General features: G+C 39.0%; 1 protein-coding gene across 1 annotated transcript in view; it reads right to left on the bottom strand.

Moving 5' to 3' along the window:
- Positions 1-22,783, bottom strand: part of CLSTN2 (calsyntenin 2) — a 1,499,677-nt gene that overhangs the window by 61,964 nt on the left and 1,414,930 nt on the right. Inside the window, exon 9 of the mRNA XM_073581085.1 lies at positions 19,371-19,533. Within this exon, the coding sequence (XP_073437186.1) occupies positions 19,371-19,533 (163 nt within the window). The remainder of the gene's footprint in view (positions 1-19,370; positions 19,534-22,783) is intronic.

Genomic DNA, 22,783 nt, shown 5'->3' with positions numbered 1-22,783 from the left:
ACGGCACTCTACGCTAATAAAATAGCCTGGCAGTCTACAGCTTGGCGGCTGCTACATATATCGGGAGGTGAATTCTGTTACAGATTTTGTATTGAGCCCTGGAGATTCACTTTACATCTTTGTTAATCAATAACAGTTTTCTGCATACCATCAAGAATAGTAATGCAGTGTACAGTTTATGGAAATATACTAGTAGTTTTATAAGCCAGTGTAATAATAAATATCGACCACCAGTTAAATCTAGTTGTAAAAGGAAACAGCTATGTCCTAAAATTTCTAATAAAGCTCTTCTTTTCTCTCTTCAATTTCATGGTGATAAAGCATGTTAGAAGTTGGTTTGGCATCATATAATCCCACCCTAAGGGGCCACTAAATCTGGTCATAATTTAGTACTTCCCTGTGTAGCTGGCAGCGCAAACATTAGCAATGTGCTCTGCAGAACAAGGTCAGCTTAACATACGCTAAATATGACCTTCATCTAAAGACAAAGCTTTTACCAAGAAGTTCGGACTTTTTGCAAACATTAATATAATACTAGTTGTACTTGTAAATTAATAATGCATATGTGCCAACATTATAGGCCCATATTATTAGACATATACTGTATATATGTGAAAAATACATAAACAGAATGCTGACAGTTGCGCTAAGCTTGTAATTTAATAATATAAAATTGCTTGCAAAAGTATTTGAATTTTTACCTATTTTGTTACATTGCAACCTGTGTTTAAATATATTTTTTAATCTGATTTGTGTGTGATGCATCACCTTTAAATACTCAAAGTTGGTGAAGTGAAGTGAGAAAAATATAGGCATAAATTAAATTCATGGGATCAAATAACTAAAAATTGGCATGTGCATATGTATTCAGCCTTTTTTTTTGCTATGAAGCTACTACAAATTTCTGGTGCAAACAATTATCTTCATAAGTCACATGTTAGTGATAAGAAGTCCACCTATGTGCAATCTAAATGTCTCTTGTCTGTCAGTATATAAACACATTTTCTGAAAGGCCACAGAGGCTGCAACACCATAAAGCAAGAGGCACCTCTAATGAAACAACACCATGAAGACCAAGGAGATCTCCAAACAAGTCAGGGATAAAGTTGTTGAGAAGTACATTTCAAGGTTTGGTTGCAAAATAATATCTCAATCTCTGATGATCCACCCGGAGCACCATCAAATCCATCATCATCAAATGGAAAGAACATTGCACCACAAAAAACCTGCCAAGAGAAGGCCACCCACCAAAACTCTCAGTCCAGGAAAGGAGGGCATTAATGAGAGAAGAAGCACAGAGATAGCAAGTAACCCTGAAGGAGCTGCAGAGTTCCCATAGTCTCTGTGCATACAACTAAAACAAGAGGTGAACCTTTATTGAAGAGTGGGCAGAAAAAAAGCCTTTGCTTACACTAAATAATTTTAAGGCTCATTTTGAGTTTGCCAAAAGACAAGCAGAAAACTCCCCAAATGCATGGAGAAGGGTGCTATGGTAAGAGTAAAATTGAAGTTTGGGGCCAACAAGTAAACGCTATATCTGGCATCAAACCAATACAGCTCATCACCCTAAGAACTATCCCCACAGTGAAACGTGATGGTGGTATAATCATGCTGTGGAAATGTTTTTTGGCAGAATGAAAAGGGACAAAATGTCTGACTTAAGGGGGAAATGTATTGTGCAAAATACAGGGACTTTCTTGAGCAAAATATGTCACAGTCTGTCAGTGATACTGGGACGGAGGATCACCTTCCAACAAGTCAATGACCCAAAGCATGTTCTAAAGCAACACTCGAGTGGTTTAAGGTTTAATTGTTTTGAAGTGGCCTAGTCAAAGCCCAGACCTTAATCCAATTGAGAATCTGTGGTCAGACTTGAAGATTGCTGTTTACCAGAAGAAATCATCTAATTCGAAGAAGTTGAAGTAGTTTTGCCTTGAGGAATGTGCAAAAATCCCACTAACAACATGTGGAAAGCTCAAGGACACTTATCCAAAGCAACTTTCAGCTGTAATTGCTGCAAAAGGAGGCTCTAGAAAGTACTGAATTTAGGGGGTTAATAATTATGAACACTGAAATTTTCACTTATTCTGCCCTATTTGTTTGCTTCACAATAAAAAGAAAACCAAATATTCACAGTTGTAGGCATATTCTTTACATGAACTGATGCAAACCCTCAAAAAACAGTGAAATGCCAGGTTGTGAGGTAGTAAAACATGAAAAATGCCAAGGGGTTGAATACCTGTGCAAGCCACTGTACATGCATTGGACCAACACTTTTTTCTACTTAACGAAAGTTTTTTATTTTTGCATTAATGCTGTTGTGTAGGATCCCTTGTTGCTTTTACATCTACAATTTTAAGGTAAAATTAAAAAAAAAAAATGAATAAATTGAAAAAATTAAAGATCAATTCCAAGGGTTTTCTTTTCTTCTAAAATGCCATTTATTGGAATAAAAGAGTTGACATTCACGTTCAACTACTGCTGTACATTTGTATGGGATTGTATCTCACGTACGGGTGAATTGGAGTTGAGATTTGGAATAAGTTATGTTTATGAAACTAATTTTACAATTAAAAACAGAGGGTTAGCACTGGCCAAACAACGGGAAATGAAACAAACCACAACATGTCTGCGTTATGTTTTTATTTATTTATCTGAATTTATATTTTTAGTTTACTGAACTTAACACAGAAAGAGAAAAAAGTCTGGCAATTTTGTTGCTGTTTATCTCCAAAATGAAATTCATAAAAATTAAACACCATGGTATTGTGTCTTCCTAAGAGCATCACTAATTTTGGAAAGCTTTTGTACATATTCAGATAGTGAATAAATGGTTTATGTTTAGAAGCGCTTTTGTAACAAATAGAAAATCACTGTGAATTAAGCACAGCTAGGGGAAGATTTGAAGTGAAATGAGGTAAGGATGATAATTCATTATGGAAACGCGTAATACAGTTCTTTAGACATACAAACAGTCAGGCATACATTATTTACAGCATTTGCTTGTATTATTCTATAATTCACGGCACTGAAAGCATTAATTTGTGGATATGCATTTTTTATTTGCTCAGGACTATGCAACGCTCAGGACAGCTGGATATACAAAACCCTTACAACTCCCACTTTGAAGGGCCTAACAAAATAAATTAAAAACATAAGAAATAGAAAAATCACATCTGTTCACTCCTAATTTGTATTCAATAGAAAGCAAAATTTGAAATCATAAACACCTTTATCAAGGTCCGAAACAGTAGATGCAAAGGCAGTGGTTAAATAACAGTAGAAGAAAATAATATATGATTGATATATAATAATATATGATAACATATAAAAATATGTAGAGAAAAAAAAGCCAAAATTAATGCTTCTTAATGTAAATTTATAATGCATATAAAAAAGGAAAAAGTGCAATTTACCATGTATGCTGTGAGCCCCATCATAATGATGCTTTTAGTTATATTGATATATTTTCACATGGATTAAACTCATTAACCATTTCATGGTTTTTCATAACATGAAGCTCTTGGTTCCCAATGTCAAATCTGTAACAAAGCTCCACAACTATTACATGTAATTTTTTGTACAGTTCTCCTGCAAAAGACTATGAAACTTACCCAGGCTCCAGAGAGTAAGTGTGACCATAATTATTCACCTACTATCATTACGACTAGAGATGAGTGAATATGTTCGGAAAGCGATCGCCAAACATAAATTTGGCACGAATATAGTATAATAAGAAGTGTTGGTCTGCACTCTGTCCCAAAGCAAGGTGCTGGTGTAATGAGCCCGCAGACCCTAAGTCCATAAGATATAGAATTCACCGCACACTCTGTCCGTATGGTAATGCAGAAAAGTAATTTTATGGTACTCAGTGACTACAGCAAAAAAATGGTCGAGCAGAAAAAAAGGATATTCAGCGACTATATTCAGAGATTTCGGCCTATCCAAAGACTTATTCAACACATCGCTGTGTAGTCCTTAGGGATAGGAAAATTTGGCGATAAGCTGTGGAGCTTCCAGATCCACAAGATGGACCAATGAGATCTGGAGCAGGACCTGAGCACATGACTCCCGATCTCCAATGGGAAATCGTCTCATGAGCATGCTCAGTAGGAGGACAGAGGGACTTAGCCCCTGGAGAGATTTTCTGCAAGGCTATCTCCCCTGCGGTAGATAAACAGCAAGAGACCGCAGAATGTAAGTAACATAGTAACATAGTAATTAAGGTTGAAGGGAGACTTTAAGTCCATCTAGTTCAACCCATATCCTATCCTAACTTGCCCTAACATGTTGATCCAGAGGAAGGCAAAAAAAACCCATGTGGCAACAGTAAGCTTCACATTGGGGAAAAAAATTCCTTCCCGACTCCACATACGGCAATCAGACTAGCTCCCTGGATCAACGCAATATTAAGGAGACTAGTGTATATACCCTGTAATATTATACTTTTCAAGAAAGGCATCCAGTCCCTTCTTAAATTTTAGTAGTGAATCACTCATTACAACATCATATGGCAGAGAGTTCCATAGTCTCACTGCTCTTACAGTAAAGAATCCGCGTCTGTGAGTATGCTTAAACCTTCTTTCCTCCAGACGTAGAGGATGCCCCCTTGTCCCCGTCACAGGTCTAAGAGTAAAAAGATCATTAGAAAGGTCTTTGTCTTGTAAGGGTCTGGATTCCTGCAGAGCAGACGCAGAAGCCTGACGCCTAACAGTTCCTTAAAAAAAAATGGTCCGAAAACTCCAAAGCTTGAAATACCACCCCAAATGTTGACACCAGGCTCAATTAGTTGTTTCTCTAATGTTAAATGCATGTTCTCATTATGCCAGTAAATACAATTATGTCTGTTAATATGGCCAGATAATTTGAAAGAAGCTTCATCACTCCACATAATGTCTAAATCTAATCTAAAATTACTAGATTTTCTTCAATTTCGTTAAGCATAATCTCACTAAATTGCAGCCGCCTGTCTGGATCATCCTCCAATAAACCATGAATTAGACGTGGATGATAAGCTTTCCACCCAATAGATTTCAGGATTGGCATGATGGAAGCTCGTGAAATTCCCAATTCTAAAGAGACTTTTCTGGTGGACTTTTTTGGACTCTGAACAAATGTTTCAGCAACAAGTTGTTTATTATTTTCTGTACAAGCTGTTTTGGGTCGACCAGTTTTTGGAGCATTAAGGATTGAGCCAGTGGCATCGAATTTGTCACGAATGCAGTAAATGGTTTGTCTCTTTGGGGCTTGAGTACCAAATGTTTCAACCCAATTTGCTCTAACTGTTTCAGCATTTTGATATTTCCAATACTCTTTTAAAATCCATTTTCTTTGATCTGTATTTAAATTATTTGTCATTATGGGTTATCTGAATTATCTGAAAAGAAAACAGATTTAGGGGAGATTTATCTGTGAAAACTGAATCTGTGAAACTGACTCAGTTGCCCTTAGCATCTAATCAGATTCCACCTTTCATTTTTCAAAGAGTCTGTGAAGAATGAAAAGTGGAATCTGATTGGTTGCTAAGAGCAACTGAGTCAGTTTCACTTTACACTATGTTTGATGAATCTCCCCCTTCATAACCCTATTACACATACTGTCCACCTACTTTTGGACCACCCTGTAGTTTAAAAAAACAGCGTGGAGACTCCTCTATTCTTGATAACCAACCTTGCTTAAGCTGACAGCTGGTGGATGCAGCCCCAGCTGTGAGTTTTGCCTGGCTGGTTACGAAAAATAGGGGTGAACCAACGCAGGTTGATTTTTTTTTAATTATTTATCCACAGTGCAGGAGTGGCTGATTGTTATTAGCAGCAGCAGGTGTTGGATTATGGTAGTCCCATCAGCTGACAACAGTGACTGGAGGTTAACTTTTTACCTCTGATCACAGCTGACCGCTCACGCTGTCTTCTGACAGCGTGGGAACCGCGGCTCTTTGACCGGCGGGGATGATTTCATCGCCGATCAGAAGTGCTACGCTGGTGTTACCCATGCTGTCACACAGCTTGGGAAACACCGGCTTTTGTGCTGTGTATGTTTGACTATAGTCAGCGTTTTAATCAATGATTAAATCAGTGAGTATTGCATTGAAATATTCACTCATCTCTTATTATGACCCTGTAATTTCAGCACAGAATTGACCTAAAAATAAAAAACTGAAATCTTCATACCCTGACATGTATTCAATGCTTTGCAAATATATATATTTAATGTTTCTGCCGAGAAATGAATGAGACAAATTGAATGAACTTTTCCAGGAAATTCGATTAGCATCAAAGTTATTCAATGTAAATTGAATGCTCCTTCATCTTCCAAGTTGCATGCATCTTCTTCAGCTTGTTTCACTCTATGCCCCAGCTTACAGCCAACTAGGTCTCTGATGACTCTGTGTGCCATGGCATTTCGGCATATCTTGTGACGTCACAATATACATCCCCTGAGGTGCTGACTAGGCCTTGGGCATCACTCATCTTGATGTCACAATAGGTGTTGGGACCTATGCTCTTCAACATATTTATTAAAGATCTGTCAGAAGGTTTACACAGTAAAATATCAATATTTGCAGATGATACAAAACTATGTAAAGCAATCAATACAAAAGAAGATCGTGTTCTGCTAGACGTATGTGGATAAGTTGGAAACTTGAGTCGAAAGGTGGCAGATGCGGTTTAACAATGATAAATGTAAGGTTATACACATTGGAAGAAAAAGATAAAAGAAACCATCAAAGTGCGCCCATAGGGCCTTACCAGTGCAGATATAATGAATATAAATTAAATTGTGCAGGGTACTCACCCTCAATAGTTGTGTAAAGCCACAACTACTGCATGCGCTTAGTCACATGCAATGAAGCTGCAGCAGGATGGTGTAGACAGACAGCGTCTGCTTCCATTACTCAAAGAGGAGATCCCAAGAGGGAAAAAAACACCAGATTCCCGCGCTGCTATATTTCAACCATCAAATAGAGGAAATCCAGTAGATTGTACAATCTACTGGATTTCCTCTATTTGATGGTTGAAATATAGCAGCGTGGGAATCTGGTGTTTTTTTCCCTCTTGGGATCTCCTCTTTGAGACACATGGGAAGAAGGAATCAATATCACCATTACACACTGAACGGGAAACCACTGGGTAAATCTGACATGGAGAAGGACTTTGGGATCCTAGTTAATGATAAACTTAACTGGAGCAACCAGTGCCAGGCAGCAGATGCCAGGGTAAACAGGATCACAGGGTGCATCAAAAGAGGCCTGGATTCACATGATGAGATCATTATCACACCAAGCTGCTTGTCTATTGTAGATCCAGTCTTCCCAGCCTGGTGAAGGGCTACAATTTTCTTTCTGGTGCCCTTCGACAGCTCTTTGGTCTTCACCAAAGTGGAGTTTGGGGTCTGACTGTTTAAGGTTGTGGACATGTGTCTTTTATACTGATAACAAGTTCAAACAGGTGCCATTACTACAGGTAATGAGTGGAGGACAGTGGAGCCTCTTAAAGAAGTTACAGTTCTGTGCGACCCAGAAATCTTGCATGTTTTTAGGTGACCAAATACTTATTTTTCACTACAGTTTGAAAAATAAATCTTGCCAAATCAGACAAAGGTGATTTTCTGGATTTGTTTTCTCATTTTGATTCTCATAGTTGTGGTCTACCTATGATGTCAATTACAGGCCTATCTCATCTTTTTAAGTGGGAGAACTTGCACAATTGCTGGCTGACTAAATACTTTTTTCCCCCACTTTATAATCTCTCATGTGGCTCTTTAGGAAAATTCATACTCCACCCCTGGTCTATTTTGTATAGTGCTATGTTATGTATAATGCTGTGTGAAAGGGAAAAATTTGTGCAACACACTATGTGCGCCACATCTCTGTGTTTTTCCATCTACAGATAAGCACCAAAGCATCTGTGTGTAACTCACATGACCTATCACATGATCTATCAAAGGGGATCATGTGATATGCCATGTGATACACTGGGTACCTGGGAGGGCCAACACCTTCTAAACAGCGCGGGGTTCTGGCTACTCTTAATTCACCCATGGTAGCAGCCATCAAACATTTTTCAAGTTCCTTAGGATATAAAAGTATGTGCAATAAATGGCAGAATTGATGCTTTTTTTGCTGGTTATATATGCTAAAACTACAGCTGATCCATTAAAGTGAGGACATTATTTGATTTTTTTTTGCATTTACATACTTTTAAAAAAATAAATAAATGGCCAAGGTTCTCTTTTACTTGCACTAATGCAGTATTTGTGAAATCTTCTCGTCTATGTGATGCAGTATTTTTTGAATATCTAGATCAACGCTTTATATTTCTTTGATACTAAGTGCACATGACACTGTATCTTTAGGTCTGTTGCTTGGGCACAATTATTGCCGTACACTATAGTTTGTGTCTGTGGATAACAGAGCTGCATTCATTTCAATTCAGCTGTTCATTTAATCATCAGATTTAACACGAGTTCAGCATATTACCCTTTAATCTGTTTTTAAAGTTTTCAGCTTATAGTCTGTTTTTATGCCGAGATCAGAGACAATAATTACATTTTTATTACCTGTAAAGAAACTTTTCTTACTTTTCGTTTTCTTATCTTGAAAAGGATAGAACTGATTCACCAAGTTTGAGATTCAAGGGAATAAGTTATATTTTGGAAAATCGATGTAGAATGCACTGTTTATAGACTCACTCAATTGTTCTTTTGTTCACTAGCAATATAACCAATACAAGCCATAAATAATAATTTAAAGCTACCTAAAAAGTAAAGTAAAGCTACTTAAAAACATTATGCGTGCCCATTAGTGATGAGCGAGTATGCTCGTTGCTTGGGTTTCCCCGAGCATGCTTGGGTGATCTCCGAGTATTTGGAAGTTCTCTGAGATTTAGTTTCTATTTCCACAGCTGAATGATCTGCGGCTACTTGACAGCCTGAATACATGTGGAAATTCCCTAACAAACAGGCAATCCAAACATGTATTCAGGGTGTCAAGCAGCCAGAAATCATGCAGCTGCGGTGATAGAAACTAAATCGTCGATCACTTCCAAATACTCATAGACCACTTGAGCATGCTCGGGGAAACCCGAACAACTAGTATACTCGCTCATCACTAGTGCCCATTTAAAGGTGCACTTCAGTCCAAAAATTTTTTACCTATCCATAAGATAGAAAGTTTGGGTAGTTTGAATGGAGAAACAAAAACAGCCACGCTGAATGTAGAGGTAGGTAGGGAGATTGGCCTACACTCTGTCACAAAGTGAAGTCCTGGTGTAATGGGCCCACAGACCCTAAGTCCAATGGAGAGGTAGGGCATATGTCCAACTTCTGCTCCCTTCTAACTCTATCATACCATGCAAGATAACACCAAGCACAATAGGGTTTTATCTGATGAACAAATTTGCATAGGTGAAGGGTAAATTGCTCACCTTTTGGGATTGTTAAACTCACAAGCAAAAAATCAAGGATTGACAGCTGCTTCAGTACCCTCAGCTTGGGAGATCCCGCCATAAATGGCAAGTAGTGGGAGGATAGGTGTAGTAGTCTGTGCTGCTGATGTAATTCAAAAATCCAGAAGACATTGAGCAAGATTGACCACGTGGTTTATTCTCAACGCGATTCGAAGTTCGACCAATTTCTTCATCAAGAAAACCACAAGATTCATGTCTTTGGGATTCTGTAATTACATAATCAGCACAGACTACTACCCTTATCCTCTGACTACATAACACAATCTTTTGACTAGGTTGAATGGGAAACAACATAGATAGCGTATCTTGAGATCTAAGAGATGTGATAAATGATAAACAGAACATTTCTAAATCCTTGTATGTAGGCCACTCCATTTCTGAGCATTGAGTCTAAAAATCTAAATACAGCATTTTTTCTCTACTAATGAGTGAATCATCTGAGAACCATATAATCAAGAATATAATGCCTTTATAAAAATAATAGTGAGGCGGACAAGATGTAGTCTGACTTCTAGCATTAAGAGACAAATACTGATTATAGAAGCCTGGCACAAAATGCTATGCAATTGTTTGCGTAACATCTGTTTCATTTAAAGACAATCTGTCAGAATGATCAATACTCCCAAACTGCATCTATGGTCATGCAGATTTTGGAAATGTAAATCCACTAATACCTTTTTATTCTCTATCTGTTGCTGAATTCCAGAATAACTAATTAGCTATGGCCATAATGTCAGTGACGATGTCAATACTGGACTTCAGGTGCAGTGCCAGAGACTCTGCTCTAGACCCAAGAATGGTGAATAAAACACAGTTTGCTTGCTTTTTGTTATATTAAACTGCAGTGGGAGAGGCAAGTTTCTGAAAGCAAATATTTGCTTTAAGGAGCCACTGCCCCTTGAGCTTGCTTTCCCTTCCAGCACTATCCTCTTTAGATTGATTGTCTAATTTCTTTGCCTAGTACTTAATGTCACAAAGACAGTGAGCTATCAATAAATCTAAAGAGGCTTGTGCTGGGCGGGGAAGCAAAATCAGGAGGCAGTTACTTGTTAAGTGGTATGCCACTTTCACTGCCACTCATTTGCATGCAGGTTAAAGTCAAAATGATGGAATGCAGCAACAGTTACAAGATATAAAGGTGTTGATGGATTTGTATTTCAAAGACCTGAATGCCCATATCTGCAGGGGAAGGACCAAAAGGTTTGATCTTACTGATCGATTCCATTCATTGAATCCCCAAAATATTAAAAAGATCAAATGTCACAAACGATCTCCATCAAACCTCACTGAGCTCGAGCTGTTTGCCAAGGAAGAATGGCCAAGAATTTCAGTCTCTCTATGTACAAAACTGATAGAGACATACCCCAAGCGACTTGCAGCTATAATCGCAGCAAAAGGTGGCGCAACAAAATATTAAGTTAAAGGGGCCGAATATTATTACACGCCCCACTTTTCAGTTTTTGCATTTCCACAAAAATGTAAAATAACCAATACATTTCCTTCAACTTCACAATTGTGTCCCATTTGTAGATTCTTCACCAAAAATTTACATTTGGTATCATTATGTTTGAAGCATGATATGTGGGAAAAGGTTTAAAAGTTCCAGGGAACCAAATACTTTTGCAACGCACTGCATATATACACTTTTGTAAACTTTTCTCTATTATGAACAATAATACCTGAAAGGTCACATTTTTTCAAATAAAAATACATTTTGTCTGTTATGAAAGTAGTGCAAACTCAGTGGTAGACAACTCAAGTTATAATAAAAAAAGGGAAATTTCAGACGCAGTTTCCAGAGCTCATTGGACATATGGACATCCTATTCAATAACTATAAGCATTAATAAACACTGGTCCCCTTTTGTGGCAATACTCTATTCCCCTCTATTGGGAAGGTTTTCCACAAGACTCTGAAATGTGCTTGTGAGAGATGATGGAGATGTCCCTCCACTCTTGGGGTGTGCCCCCACCCTTGGGATTCCACATGATCATTGTTTTTCTTTAATTAAACTCAAGGAATAAGCCTGTCATGATCCCAGTGCAGGGTTTTGAGCTGCACACCTGGGGTTAATGATTGTGGCCTCTTTCTGGTTCTGGGAGAGCTTCTTAAACCCCTGGGAAGCTTCAATCCCTGCCAGTTATACTTTTGCCTTTGGCCTAGTGTGCTGACCCCTGTGTGCCTGTTTGTTGCTATAGCTTGTTTATATGGTTCTGACCTGGTTCTGTTTCCCGTTGTGAGTTTGCCTGTTGATTTTGTACTGCGTTATTATCTCTGTGTATGACTTATTGCCTGTGACCTGACTACTCTCTGCTCGCCCCTCTTGTACCTTTGCAGCTATCTCTGTGTGTGACTCATTGGCTACGTCTTGACTATTCTCTCTGTCTATGCCCCCTGGTAACTTTGTCTCGCAGTTACGCTGCTAGGAGTTATCTTGCAGCTCCTAGCTCTGTGGAGTTTAGGCCACGCCCCTAGCAGTCACGTGCTTCAGGTCCTGCGGCTCAGAAGTACGCATCTACTCGGCTGCTGCCCGCTCCACAGGTATCTTTGAGCACTGTTCGCTTTACTCAGGATACGCGCACTGGCTCAGTGAGCAAGTTCCAATGCGGTGTTCCTGACAAATCCCTTTGAAGCTCTGTAACTAGCAATTAGCACAAGGGTGTGAGCTCTAGTGCAGCTACAGCCAAAGTTTATTCCTTTGTCTAACTCAAGCACTACAGGTCACAGCATGGCTCTGAGTTATTGAATCTGGAAAATGAACTATTATAACTGAATGCAATATCTCTGAGCCTAGTCGAGCACATTCTCAGAACCGGCATTCCTTCCCCCATATGCCCATGCTTGGCAGCCACCTGTAGAGTGCTGTGTTATGGAGTTATGAAGCATAGCTACCAGGAATTATATACTGTATGCATATTTGGTCTCCCTGTACAGATAAAATCCAGCAGAATCCAGTGGCACCACTGCCGTTCCATTCAGAGCTTCAAGAGAAAAGTTAAGAGCATCCACGGCTCTGGACAGAAAATCACACTCTCAGATATGGGAGGAGAGAGGCTGCAGAAGCCCAGGGGTGGGCTCAGAGTATGAGAGGAAGCAGCCTAGGAGATAAGAGGCAGCTCCTCAGTTTGAGCTTTGTTTTCTACTGGCAGGAGGATCTGTTAGCTGATGTGATCAGGAATGCCCGTAACTAAGATCTGGACCTGTGATCCATCAGTGCCTCCCTGTGGTCACATGCTACATAACATGGCAATTGCAACCTATCTCTACCCTATCCATGTACTACACTCTTGACTGTATACATATATTTTGTTCTGTAAATATATCATAGTCAAAAAAAGGTGCATAAACTAACACCAAGAGCGTATAATCCTTGAACTTAATACTTTATTAATTAAATGTAAGAATCAAGAATACAATAAAATCAAAACACTGAACACCATATATCCAGGGATAGGGTGTTACCAAAACACATGTGCTCAATAAAGCCATTCAAAAAAATAAATGTATGACTCATTTATGTAACCTCAGCATTTATGGTCTATAGTGATCCTCAAAGAAAAGTGCAATGTGCAACCATAATATGAAAGTCATGTATTATTTAGCATAAAAAAGATCCATTTACATAGGAGTATCCAGGACAAAGTAAATATAAAGTGTGCAGTGCATAATACAATGTCCCAGACAAGAAGCTGATTACAAATAGAAAAATCCTTAAAAATCAAGTAATATGCTGGGAGGAAAATGCAGAGTAACTTACTAATGAATGATAGTGATGTGCTAGTAACATGTTGTCCCCGCCGCCCTAACGCACGTTTCATTAACACTTCCTCAGGCGGCGGGGACAACGTGTTACCAGCACATTGCCATCTTTCATTAGTAAGTTACTTTGCATTTTCCTCCCAGCATATTACTTGATCTTTAAGGATTTTTCTATTTGCAATCAGCCTCTTGTCTGGGGCGTTGTATTATGCACTGCAAACTTTAAACTTTGTCCTGAATGCTGCTATGTAAAGGAATCTTTTTTTATGCTAAATTACACATGTCTTTCATATGATGGTTGCTCATGCTAAACTGACACCTCCGGCCCTGTTGAGGCCCTGGACGGATCTGTGCAAGCGTGCGTAATGTCTCAACATCATAATGCACGAGGGATATTCAGAAATTCAGCACTTGGAACCAGTGATAAAAAGATGTGGTGTGGACTGGATCAGTGACGATGAAGAACGGACAAGCTGGAGTAAGGGGAGTATTTTTTTATTCTACAGATGTTTTATTTTTATTTTATTTTCAGAAAAATGGTAGCTAATGGAAACACATTACAAAAATCCTCAATTTGGTGAATGTCAGTTTTTTGTAATATTCAAGTAGATTCCATTTGTATATGATTGCTCTTATCTGGCAGTCACTAGACATTCTGGTAAGTAGCATTTTTTAGACATTGACCAAACCCAGATATAGCCAACAAACTGCCATAGAGTGAAACGTAATTCACTATGCCAAGGAACACATTTACACTGCTCTAGAGTTTAGTGGTGACTTGCTTCATACAACACCAGACAACTCTTTTCATTGCACACATTAATTTTAATCTTTTGTGCAGCAGCTCAATCAAGGAAAGCTATTTTTATAAAGCTTCTGTTGCAGAAATCATCATCTTCATGTCACTTGATCTTACAGTTGGAATTCTGTAGTGAGTAATGCAACCAAGTAGAGCAAATATTTACATACAAGTCACCTTGATACCCAGTAGCCACACTCTCCGATTATGTATGATTTTGTAGCTGAACTGTTGGCACTCTCGATGCTAGAATCAATAGATCACAAATTCCATGAACTGACTTGTGGTGAAGGTAGCAGCCTATGACAACGTCATAAGACTGAGTTTGTCAGTCTGACCAATACTACTTCCATAAGGGGTATGGAAATTGCATGGTTGAGGGCTTTATTTTAGACACTTTCAAAAATGGATATGTTTGAAAAACCTAAAATCAGCAATTAGAAGCATGCGTCACGCTGTGACTGTACATAAATAGGGAAAGGGGCCCAGCTCTGTCCCTAGGGCTAGCCCTAACTATCATAGTAACATAGTAACATAGTTTTGAAGGCTGAAGGAAGACCTTATGTCCATCTAGTTCAGCCTATTTTTAGTGCAGCTGTTCTGCATTGTTGATCCCGGAGAAGGCAAAAAACCCACAGAGTAGAAGCCAATTTTCTCCATAGGGAAAAAAATTCCTTCCCCTAAGCTGGGTCAACCATCTACCTATAATATTCTGTTATTCGCAACCTTCTATACTGTTACTCACAAGAAAAGCATCCATTCCTTTCTTAAATTCATTCAGTGAGTTGGCCATCACCACTTCCTCAGGAAGAGAATTCCAGAGCCTCACTGCTCTTACCGTGAAGAACCCTCTTCTATGCTGGTGCAGAAATTGTCTTTCCTCCAAACGAAGAGAATGCCCCCTTGTTCTTGTCACAGTCCTTGGTACAAACAGTTCATTGGAGAGATCTCTATATTGCCCTCTGATATACTTGTACATATATATTAAGTCTCCCCTAAGTCTTCTCTTTTCTAGAGTAAATAGACCTAATTTTAATAACCTTTCTGGGTATTGTAGTGAACCAACTCCATTTATCATTTTAGTTGCCCGCCTTTGAACCCTTTCAAGCTCAGTAATGTCTTTCTTGAGCACCGGCGTCCAAAATTGCACACAATCCCTGCTCCTAAAGATACCGCTAAAGGTGAGGAGGTTGGGGCATCAGCCTTACTGTTTACCTGTTATACCCTAAGGGATATAGGAAAGGGTAGGAATATACAAACCAGATGGGAATAGTACAATGTGGAAAGCATACACCCACAAACAGTGTGCAACAATTTCCAGCAGCAACAAGGATCGCTAACTCAGCACAGCGACTCAAAGGAGCTAGGAAGTAAAACTTTCACTGGCAAGGAAGAGAACGGTCTGACCAGATTTTAGAGGGGAAGAGAAAGGTCTGAACAGATTTTAGAGAGAGAGGAAATGACCAGGTCAAAAACAGCTGTGAGATGAAGCTGCAAGTTTCTTACCAGCATAGAAACCTCTTCAGCACCAAAATAAAAAAAAATCCATTTCATATTAAACAGAAACAAACAGGAAGATATGTGTTTCACAAGAGGTAGTGATTTTTTAACCTCAGATCTCCAGGTGGGACGTGACCCACTACACTGGGTGCAGAATTATTAGGCAAATGAGTATTTTGATCACATCATCCTTTTTATACATGTTGTCCTACTCCAAGCTGTATAGGCTTGAAAGCCAACTGCCAATTATGTAAATCAGGTGATTTGCATCTCTGGAATGAGGAGGGGTGTGGTCTAATGACATCAACACCCTATATAAGGTGTGCTTAATTATTAGGCAACTTCCTTTCCTTTTGGCAAAATGGGTCCGAAGAAAGATTTGACGGACTCTGAAAAGTCAAAAATTGTGAGATGTCTTGCAGAGGGATTCAGCAGTCTTGAAATTGCTAAACTTTTGAAGCGTGATCACTGAACAATCAAGCGTTTCATGGCAAATATCCAACATGGTCGCAAGAAGAGTGTTGATAAAAAAGGTGTAAAATAACTGCCCATGAATTGAGGAAAATCATGCGTGAAGCTGCCAAGATGCCATTTGCCACCAGTTTTGCCATATTTCAGAGCTGCAACGTTACTGGAGTATCAAAAAGCTCAAGGTGTGCCATACTCAGGGACATGGCCAAGCTAAGGAAGGCTGAAAAACGACCACTTTTCAACAAGAAACATAAGATAAAACGTCATGACTGGGCCAAAAAATATCTTGACTGATTTTTCTAAGGTTTTATGGACTGATGAAATGAGAGCGACTCTTGATTGGCCAGATGAATGGGCCAAAGGCTGGATCAGTAAAGGGCAGAGAGCTCCACTCCGGCTCAGACGCCAGCAAGGTGGAGGTGAGGTACTGGTATGGGCTGGTATCATCAAAGATGAACTTGTGGGACCTTTTCGGGTTGAGGATGGAGTGAAACTCATCTCCCAGACCTACTGTCAGTTTCTGGAAGACACCTTCTTCAAGTAGTGGTACAGGAAGAAGTCGGTATCGTTCAAGAAAAACATGATTTTCATGCAGGACAATGCTCCATCACATGCATCCAAATACTCCACAGCATGGCTGGCCAGTAAAGGTCTAAAAGAAGAAAAAATAATGACATGGCCCCCTTGTTCACCTGATCTGAACCCCATAAAGAACCTGTGGTCCCTCATAAAATGTGAGATCTACAGGGAGTGAAAACATTACACCTCTCCGAACAGTGTCTGGGAGGCTGTGGTGGCTGCTGCACTCAATGTTGATCGTAAACAGATGAAGCAACTGACAGAATCTATGGATGGAAGGCTTTTGAGTGTCATCGTAAAGAAAGGTGGCTATATTGGTCACTGATTTTTTTGTTTTGTTTTTGAATGTCAGAAATGTTTATTTCTAAATTTTGTGTTGCTCTATTGGTATACCTGGTGAAAATAAACAAGTGAGATGGGTATATATTTGGTTTTTATTAAGTTGCCTATTAATTCTGCACAGTAGTAGTTACCGGCACAAACAGATATCCTCCTAAGATAACCAAATCTAAAAAAACCCACTCCAACTTCCAAAAATATTAACCTTTGATATCTATGTGTCTTTTGGGTTGTTGAGAACATAGTTGTTATTCAATAATAAAAAGAATCCTCTCAAATACAACTTGCCTAATAATTCTGCACATGGTGTAGTTACAGCACATTCACATAAGCTCGGACCTATAGTAAATGAATTTTGCACCACCAGGCATCTTTCTGCTTTTGACTTGAGGCTATTACTTGTTAATAAGGCAATTGGTGTTGGTCACCTATAAATTCACAGATGACACTTTTCAACTTCTGTCTCAGTAGAATTAAATGGAAACTCAGATTCTTTTGCCTTTATGCCAGTATTATTTCTATAGCATTTTTACTTTTCAAAAATCTTCATTTTACCCTAAACTTTGCTACAGCTTTTTTCCGTCAAAATTATTCCTTTTACCTTTCTTGTTGGATTATGGTTGATATTAGCTTAGCTTCCTATTTCTGGTTTTAGTAAACATTTTTCTTGATTGCTCTGTGTGAATCCAATATACATATTAAAACTGATGCTACTTATTATCCTTACTAACTATAGGTGCTTCTCACAAAATTAGAATATCATCAAAAAGTTAATTTATTTCAGTTCTTCAATTCAAAAAGTGAAACTCATATATTATATAATAACAACAGAGTAATCTATTTTGAGTGTTTATTTCTGTTAATGTTGATGATTATGGCTTACAGCCAATGAAAACCCAAAATTCATTATCTCAGTAAATTAGAATACTTTGTAACATTAGCTTGAAAATGATTTTAAATTCCGAAATGTTGGCCTACTGAAATGTATATTCAGTAAATGCACTCAGAACTTGGTTCGGGCTCCTTTTGCATCAATTACTGCATCAATGCGGTGTGGCATGGAGGTGATCAGACTGTGGCACTGCTGAGGTGTTATGGAAGCCCAGGTTGCTTTGATAGGAGTCTTCAGCTTGTCTGCATTGTTGGGTCTCGTGTCTCTCCTCATCCACTTCAAAATACCCCAAAGATTCTCAAGGGGTTTAAGGTCAGGTGAGTTTGCTGGCCAATCATCAGAGTGATACTGTTGTTTGTAAACCATTTATTGGTACTTTTGGCAGTGTGGACAGGTGCCATGTCCTGTTGGAGAATGAAATTGACATCTCCAAAAAACTTGTTGACAGAGGGAATCATGAAGTGCTCTAAAATTTCCTGGTAGATGGCTGCGCTGACTTTGGTCTTGATAAAACACAGTGGACCTACAACAGCAGATGACATGGCTTCCCCAAGCCAACACTGATTGTGGATACTTCACACTAGACCTCAAGCAGCTTGGAGTGTGCGCCTCTCCACTCTTCCTTCAGGCTCTGGGACCTTCATTTCCAAATTAATTGCAAAATTTACTTTCATCTTAATACAGTACAATACCTTGGAAAACTAAGCAACAGTCCAGTTCTTTTTCTCCTTGGCCCAGGTAAGACTCTTCTGGCATTGTCTGTTGGTCGTAAGTGGCTTGAAACAAAGAATGCGACACTTGTAGCCCTTGTCCTGGATATGTCTATGTGTGATAGTACTTGAAGCAATGACTCCAGCAGCAGTCCACTCCTTGTGAATCTCCCTCAAATTTTTTTAATGGTCTTTTCTTAACAATCCTTTCAAGGCTGCTGTTATCCCGAGTTGCTTGTGCACTTTTTTCTACCACACGTTTTCCTTTCACTCAACTTTCCATTAATATGCTTGGATACACACTCTGTGAACAGCCAGCTTCATTAACAATGACCTTTTGTGGTTTACCCTCCTTCTGGATTGTGTCAATGACTTCCTTCTGGACATCTGTCAAGTCAGCAGTCTTCTCCATGATTTCGGAGTCTACTGAAATAGACTATGGGACTTTTTTAACACTTAGGAAGCCTTTGCAGGTGTTTTTGTTAATTATTCTAATTTACTGTGATAAAGACTTTTGGGTTTTCATTGGCTGTAAGCCATAATTATTAACATTTACAAAATTAAACACTTGAAATAGATCACACTGGAGAAGCACTGATTGTGGATTACTGCAAGCAGTGCTTCGTTACTAATTAGTAAGCACTATGGGAGCTCCCAGTAAGTGTTAGGAGTGAAAAGCCTTTGATGTTCATGCCAAGCTGATTGTAGTATGAAAAGTTACACTTTTGGTGATGAGCACAATATATGACATAGGTTTGTTGTATCATTTTATCTCTCTGGTAATCAAGAACATGGAATCACCGTCAATTTTTTGTCTTTCACATGTTTGTCCTACACAACATATAGTGTCTTACCTTGCCAACAAGCCCCGACTGTCAGCTGCATGGCAATGTGTGAGGGATGGATTGGCCAATCATTTGTTACCAAGTATGGCTCATACATTCCTCCATCCATGTACAGTGTCACCACTGGAAAGTCTATGTTGATTACATAGTAGTGCCATTCTTTGTCACAGATCTGGAAAATACATAGAATTAGCAATTAGTTAAATTATACTATTCAATGCAAAATGTTGAATATTAATAATTAATAGCATCATGCAGACATGCATGCTTTGCAAGGAGAGTACAAGGACCTACAATCTTAAAGGCAAGGGAGAAGGAGACTGTATGGTATGAGAGATAAACAATATTTTAGAACATTTCTTTTTATTTCTCAATTTGCCACTTCTTTTTAGCTAGAGTTGAGCAAAATATTTTCAGTTTTCTCTTCTTAGCAGATCTATCAGTTCCCTGAATGCTGAGCTCTATATAACCCCACCCCCAACACTGATTGGCAGCTTTCTCTGTACACTGTGCATAGGCAGAAAGATGACAATCAGTGGTGGAGGTAGTATTGGTAGTCCTCTTGTGAAAATTTCCTGTCAATAAAGCAGTGATTTCAGCAAAACTATAGTGACCAGTCCAGTAAGTGACACATGGTAAGAATCAGGGTCGTGCATCAAGTTGCTCTTAGATTTGATGTCAAAACTCTGGTGACTGATCTCATCAAAATGGAGGATACCAGAATGAACCGCATCCATGTACCGCATCTTTATAGAACTATAACCACTTCTGAAGAAACATGCACAAAGGAGAATCTAATTCCCAAAGGACTCTGGATTACAAACCCAATTCTTCATACCTACAATACCCATTATGCACAAAACCTTTGTCACAGGACTTCAAAGAGACTAAGGAACCGCCTTTTGCATGTCTGCAACAGCACAAAGAGTAAAGTCCAAGAGCAATTAGAAACTCTGAGGGAAAACACTTACAGAAAGCACAGAGAAAAAATTACAACAATACTACAACAAATTACGGACATTTCCGATTCATAAGAAGGAAAAGAAACTACACAGATTGTGCCTCAATTCAGGACTCTATACAAACAGATACAAAACAAAGCCAAAACCTGACAACTTGGACAACCACTCCATTCCAGACACAAAAGCATCTAACTGTGTCATCAATCTCTCAGATTATAAACCCAACAAAATGGAACTGGCCGTGCTTTCTAAAGGACTCTCATTTTGCCCCACTAAGGCCCTAGATAAAACTGAACTCTGCAGTGATATGGAACATTATTTCAGAATACTGTGCCTGAGGGAATATTTCAATGATACAGCAGATTCAGAAAACACACAGACCAAAGGAAAAGGGATCCTAACAACCAAGAAGAGGTCAGACTGGAGACCTGCACCTGGACGCAACCCTCATTTGGATAAATACATAGAGTCATTCAGACATTTGATAAAATCCCCCATCATAGACACCAACAGGAGACAAGCATCCAACATCAGTGCCCAGGAGAGAAAGGCCATACAGTCTCTGAAAACCAACAAATAAATCATAATTAAACCTGCTGACAAGAGAGGTGCAATAGTTATGATGAACACATCAGACTATATGAAGGAAGCAAGCAGACAACTTATGGACCAACGCTACTACAGAAAATTGGAGTCGGATCCTACACAGGACTATTACAATGAACTAAACAATCTGGTCTGCCTGACAGATCCATAAGAGGCAATGACCTGATACCAGAGAGTCCAAGAATAGCGACATTCTACATGCTTCCCAAAATCCACAAATCTGGAAATCCATGGAGGCCGATTATTTCATGTGTAAGCACCCTTACTGAGCAGGTATCTGGATGGGTAGAGTGTGTTCTTAAACCCCTGGCAAAGGATACACCCTGCTACATTCAGGACACAACTGACCTATTGAATAAACTAGCAGCAATAGGTCCTCTATCAGAAGGAACCATCCTGGCCACCATGGATGTGGAATCTTTGTACTCTAATATCCCACACCAGGATGGATTAAATGCCTGCAAAGTCTTCATGGAACACCGGGAATGATGCGAGCTCTGTGGTGAAACTCACAAAATTTATCCTCACCCACAATTACTTTGAATTTGACAATAAGATCTATTTACAGGAGACTGGCATAGCTATGGGAAATAAAATGGCGCCACAGTATGGCCAAACTTGAAAGCGACTTTTTGTCCTCATGTCCCATCAGACCTCTGGCCTACTACCGCTACATTGATGATATTTTAATCATTTGGACGGAGTCTGAACAAAAGCTAAAGACGTTCCATGAACAGTCTAATCAATTTAATTCCACCATCAACTATTTCTGCACTGAAATTAACTTTTTAGACACCATCATTAAGCTAAAGAACAATGAAATAGAGACATCCCTGTATCAGAAGCCAATCGACCGTCCAATATACCTTAAATGGGACAGTTTCCATCAAAAACACATAAAAAACTCTATTATCTATAGCCAAGCCATCAGATACAATCGTATATGGTCCAACCCCATGGATAGAGACAGGCATCTTGGTTGCCTCAGAAAGACCTTTTTGAATCAGGGCTACCATCCAAGAACAAATGAAAACCAAATTACAAGAGCCACCAGAATATTAAGGAATCACATGCTACATTACAAAGCTAAAGAAGAAAATAACCGGGTGCCTCTAGTAGTCACCTACAACCCAAATCTGGAGGTGCTAAGGGGAGCTGCACAGAAATTACAACCTTTACTACAAAAAGATGCCCAATTACAATCCATATTTCCAGACCCCCCAGTGCTGTGTTTTAGGCAGCCCCCAAATTTAAGAAGCATCATTGTCAGAAGCTCCCTGTCCTCTCCAACAGCTGCAGGAACCTTTCCTTGCAATCAGAAAAAATGTAAAACCTGTCCATTTATAATGATCACGGACAAGATAAAGATCTCCAACTCACATCAGGACTACAAGATCCCAGATACTTTCAGCTGCATCACATCTAATGTGGTGTACTTAATTATCTGTACTAAATGTCCAACTGGGGGTCTGTACGTGGGGGAGACAGGGTAAAAACTGAGAACACGGATGAATTCTCATCATCACACAATAAGAGAAAAAAGAATGGATCTACCTGTGGCAAAACATATTTGTATCCCTGGCCATAGCATGATGGACATTAAATTACTTTTATTAAAAGGTAACTTCAAGTCTCAGAGAGAGAGAGAAGAGTCAAATTTATGAAAAATTTTGACACATTCAGAGCAGGAATGAATGTGTGGCATGGATTTATGTCTTTTTACATCAATTAAGGAATATTCTCTTCAGACCTTCTGGGGTCATCACAACACAGAACTAGACCACAATCAGAGGGCAATAAAACTTTCAGGCTCCTTATCTATGAACTGCTCCAATATTTATGTTTAGCCCTCTC

The sequence above is a fragment of the Dendrobates tinctorius genome, unplaced genomic scaffold, assembly GCF_039654945.1.
Source record: "Dendrobates tinctorius isolate UK_male_01 unplaced genomic scaffold, ASM3965494v1 ptg000069l, whole genome shotgun sequence".
Classification (NCBI taxonomy): domain Eukaryota; kingdom Metazoa; phylum Chordata; class Amphibia; order Anura; family Dendrobatidae; genus Dendrobates; species Dendrobates tinctorius.
Note: the sequence above shows the minus strand (reverse complement) of the source record. Positions and strands in the feature narration are given on the sequence as shown.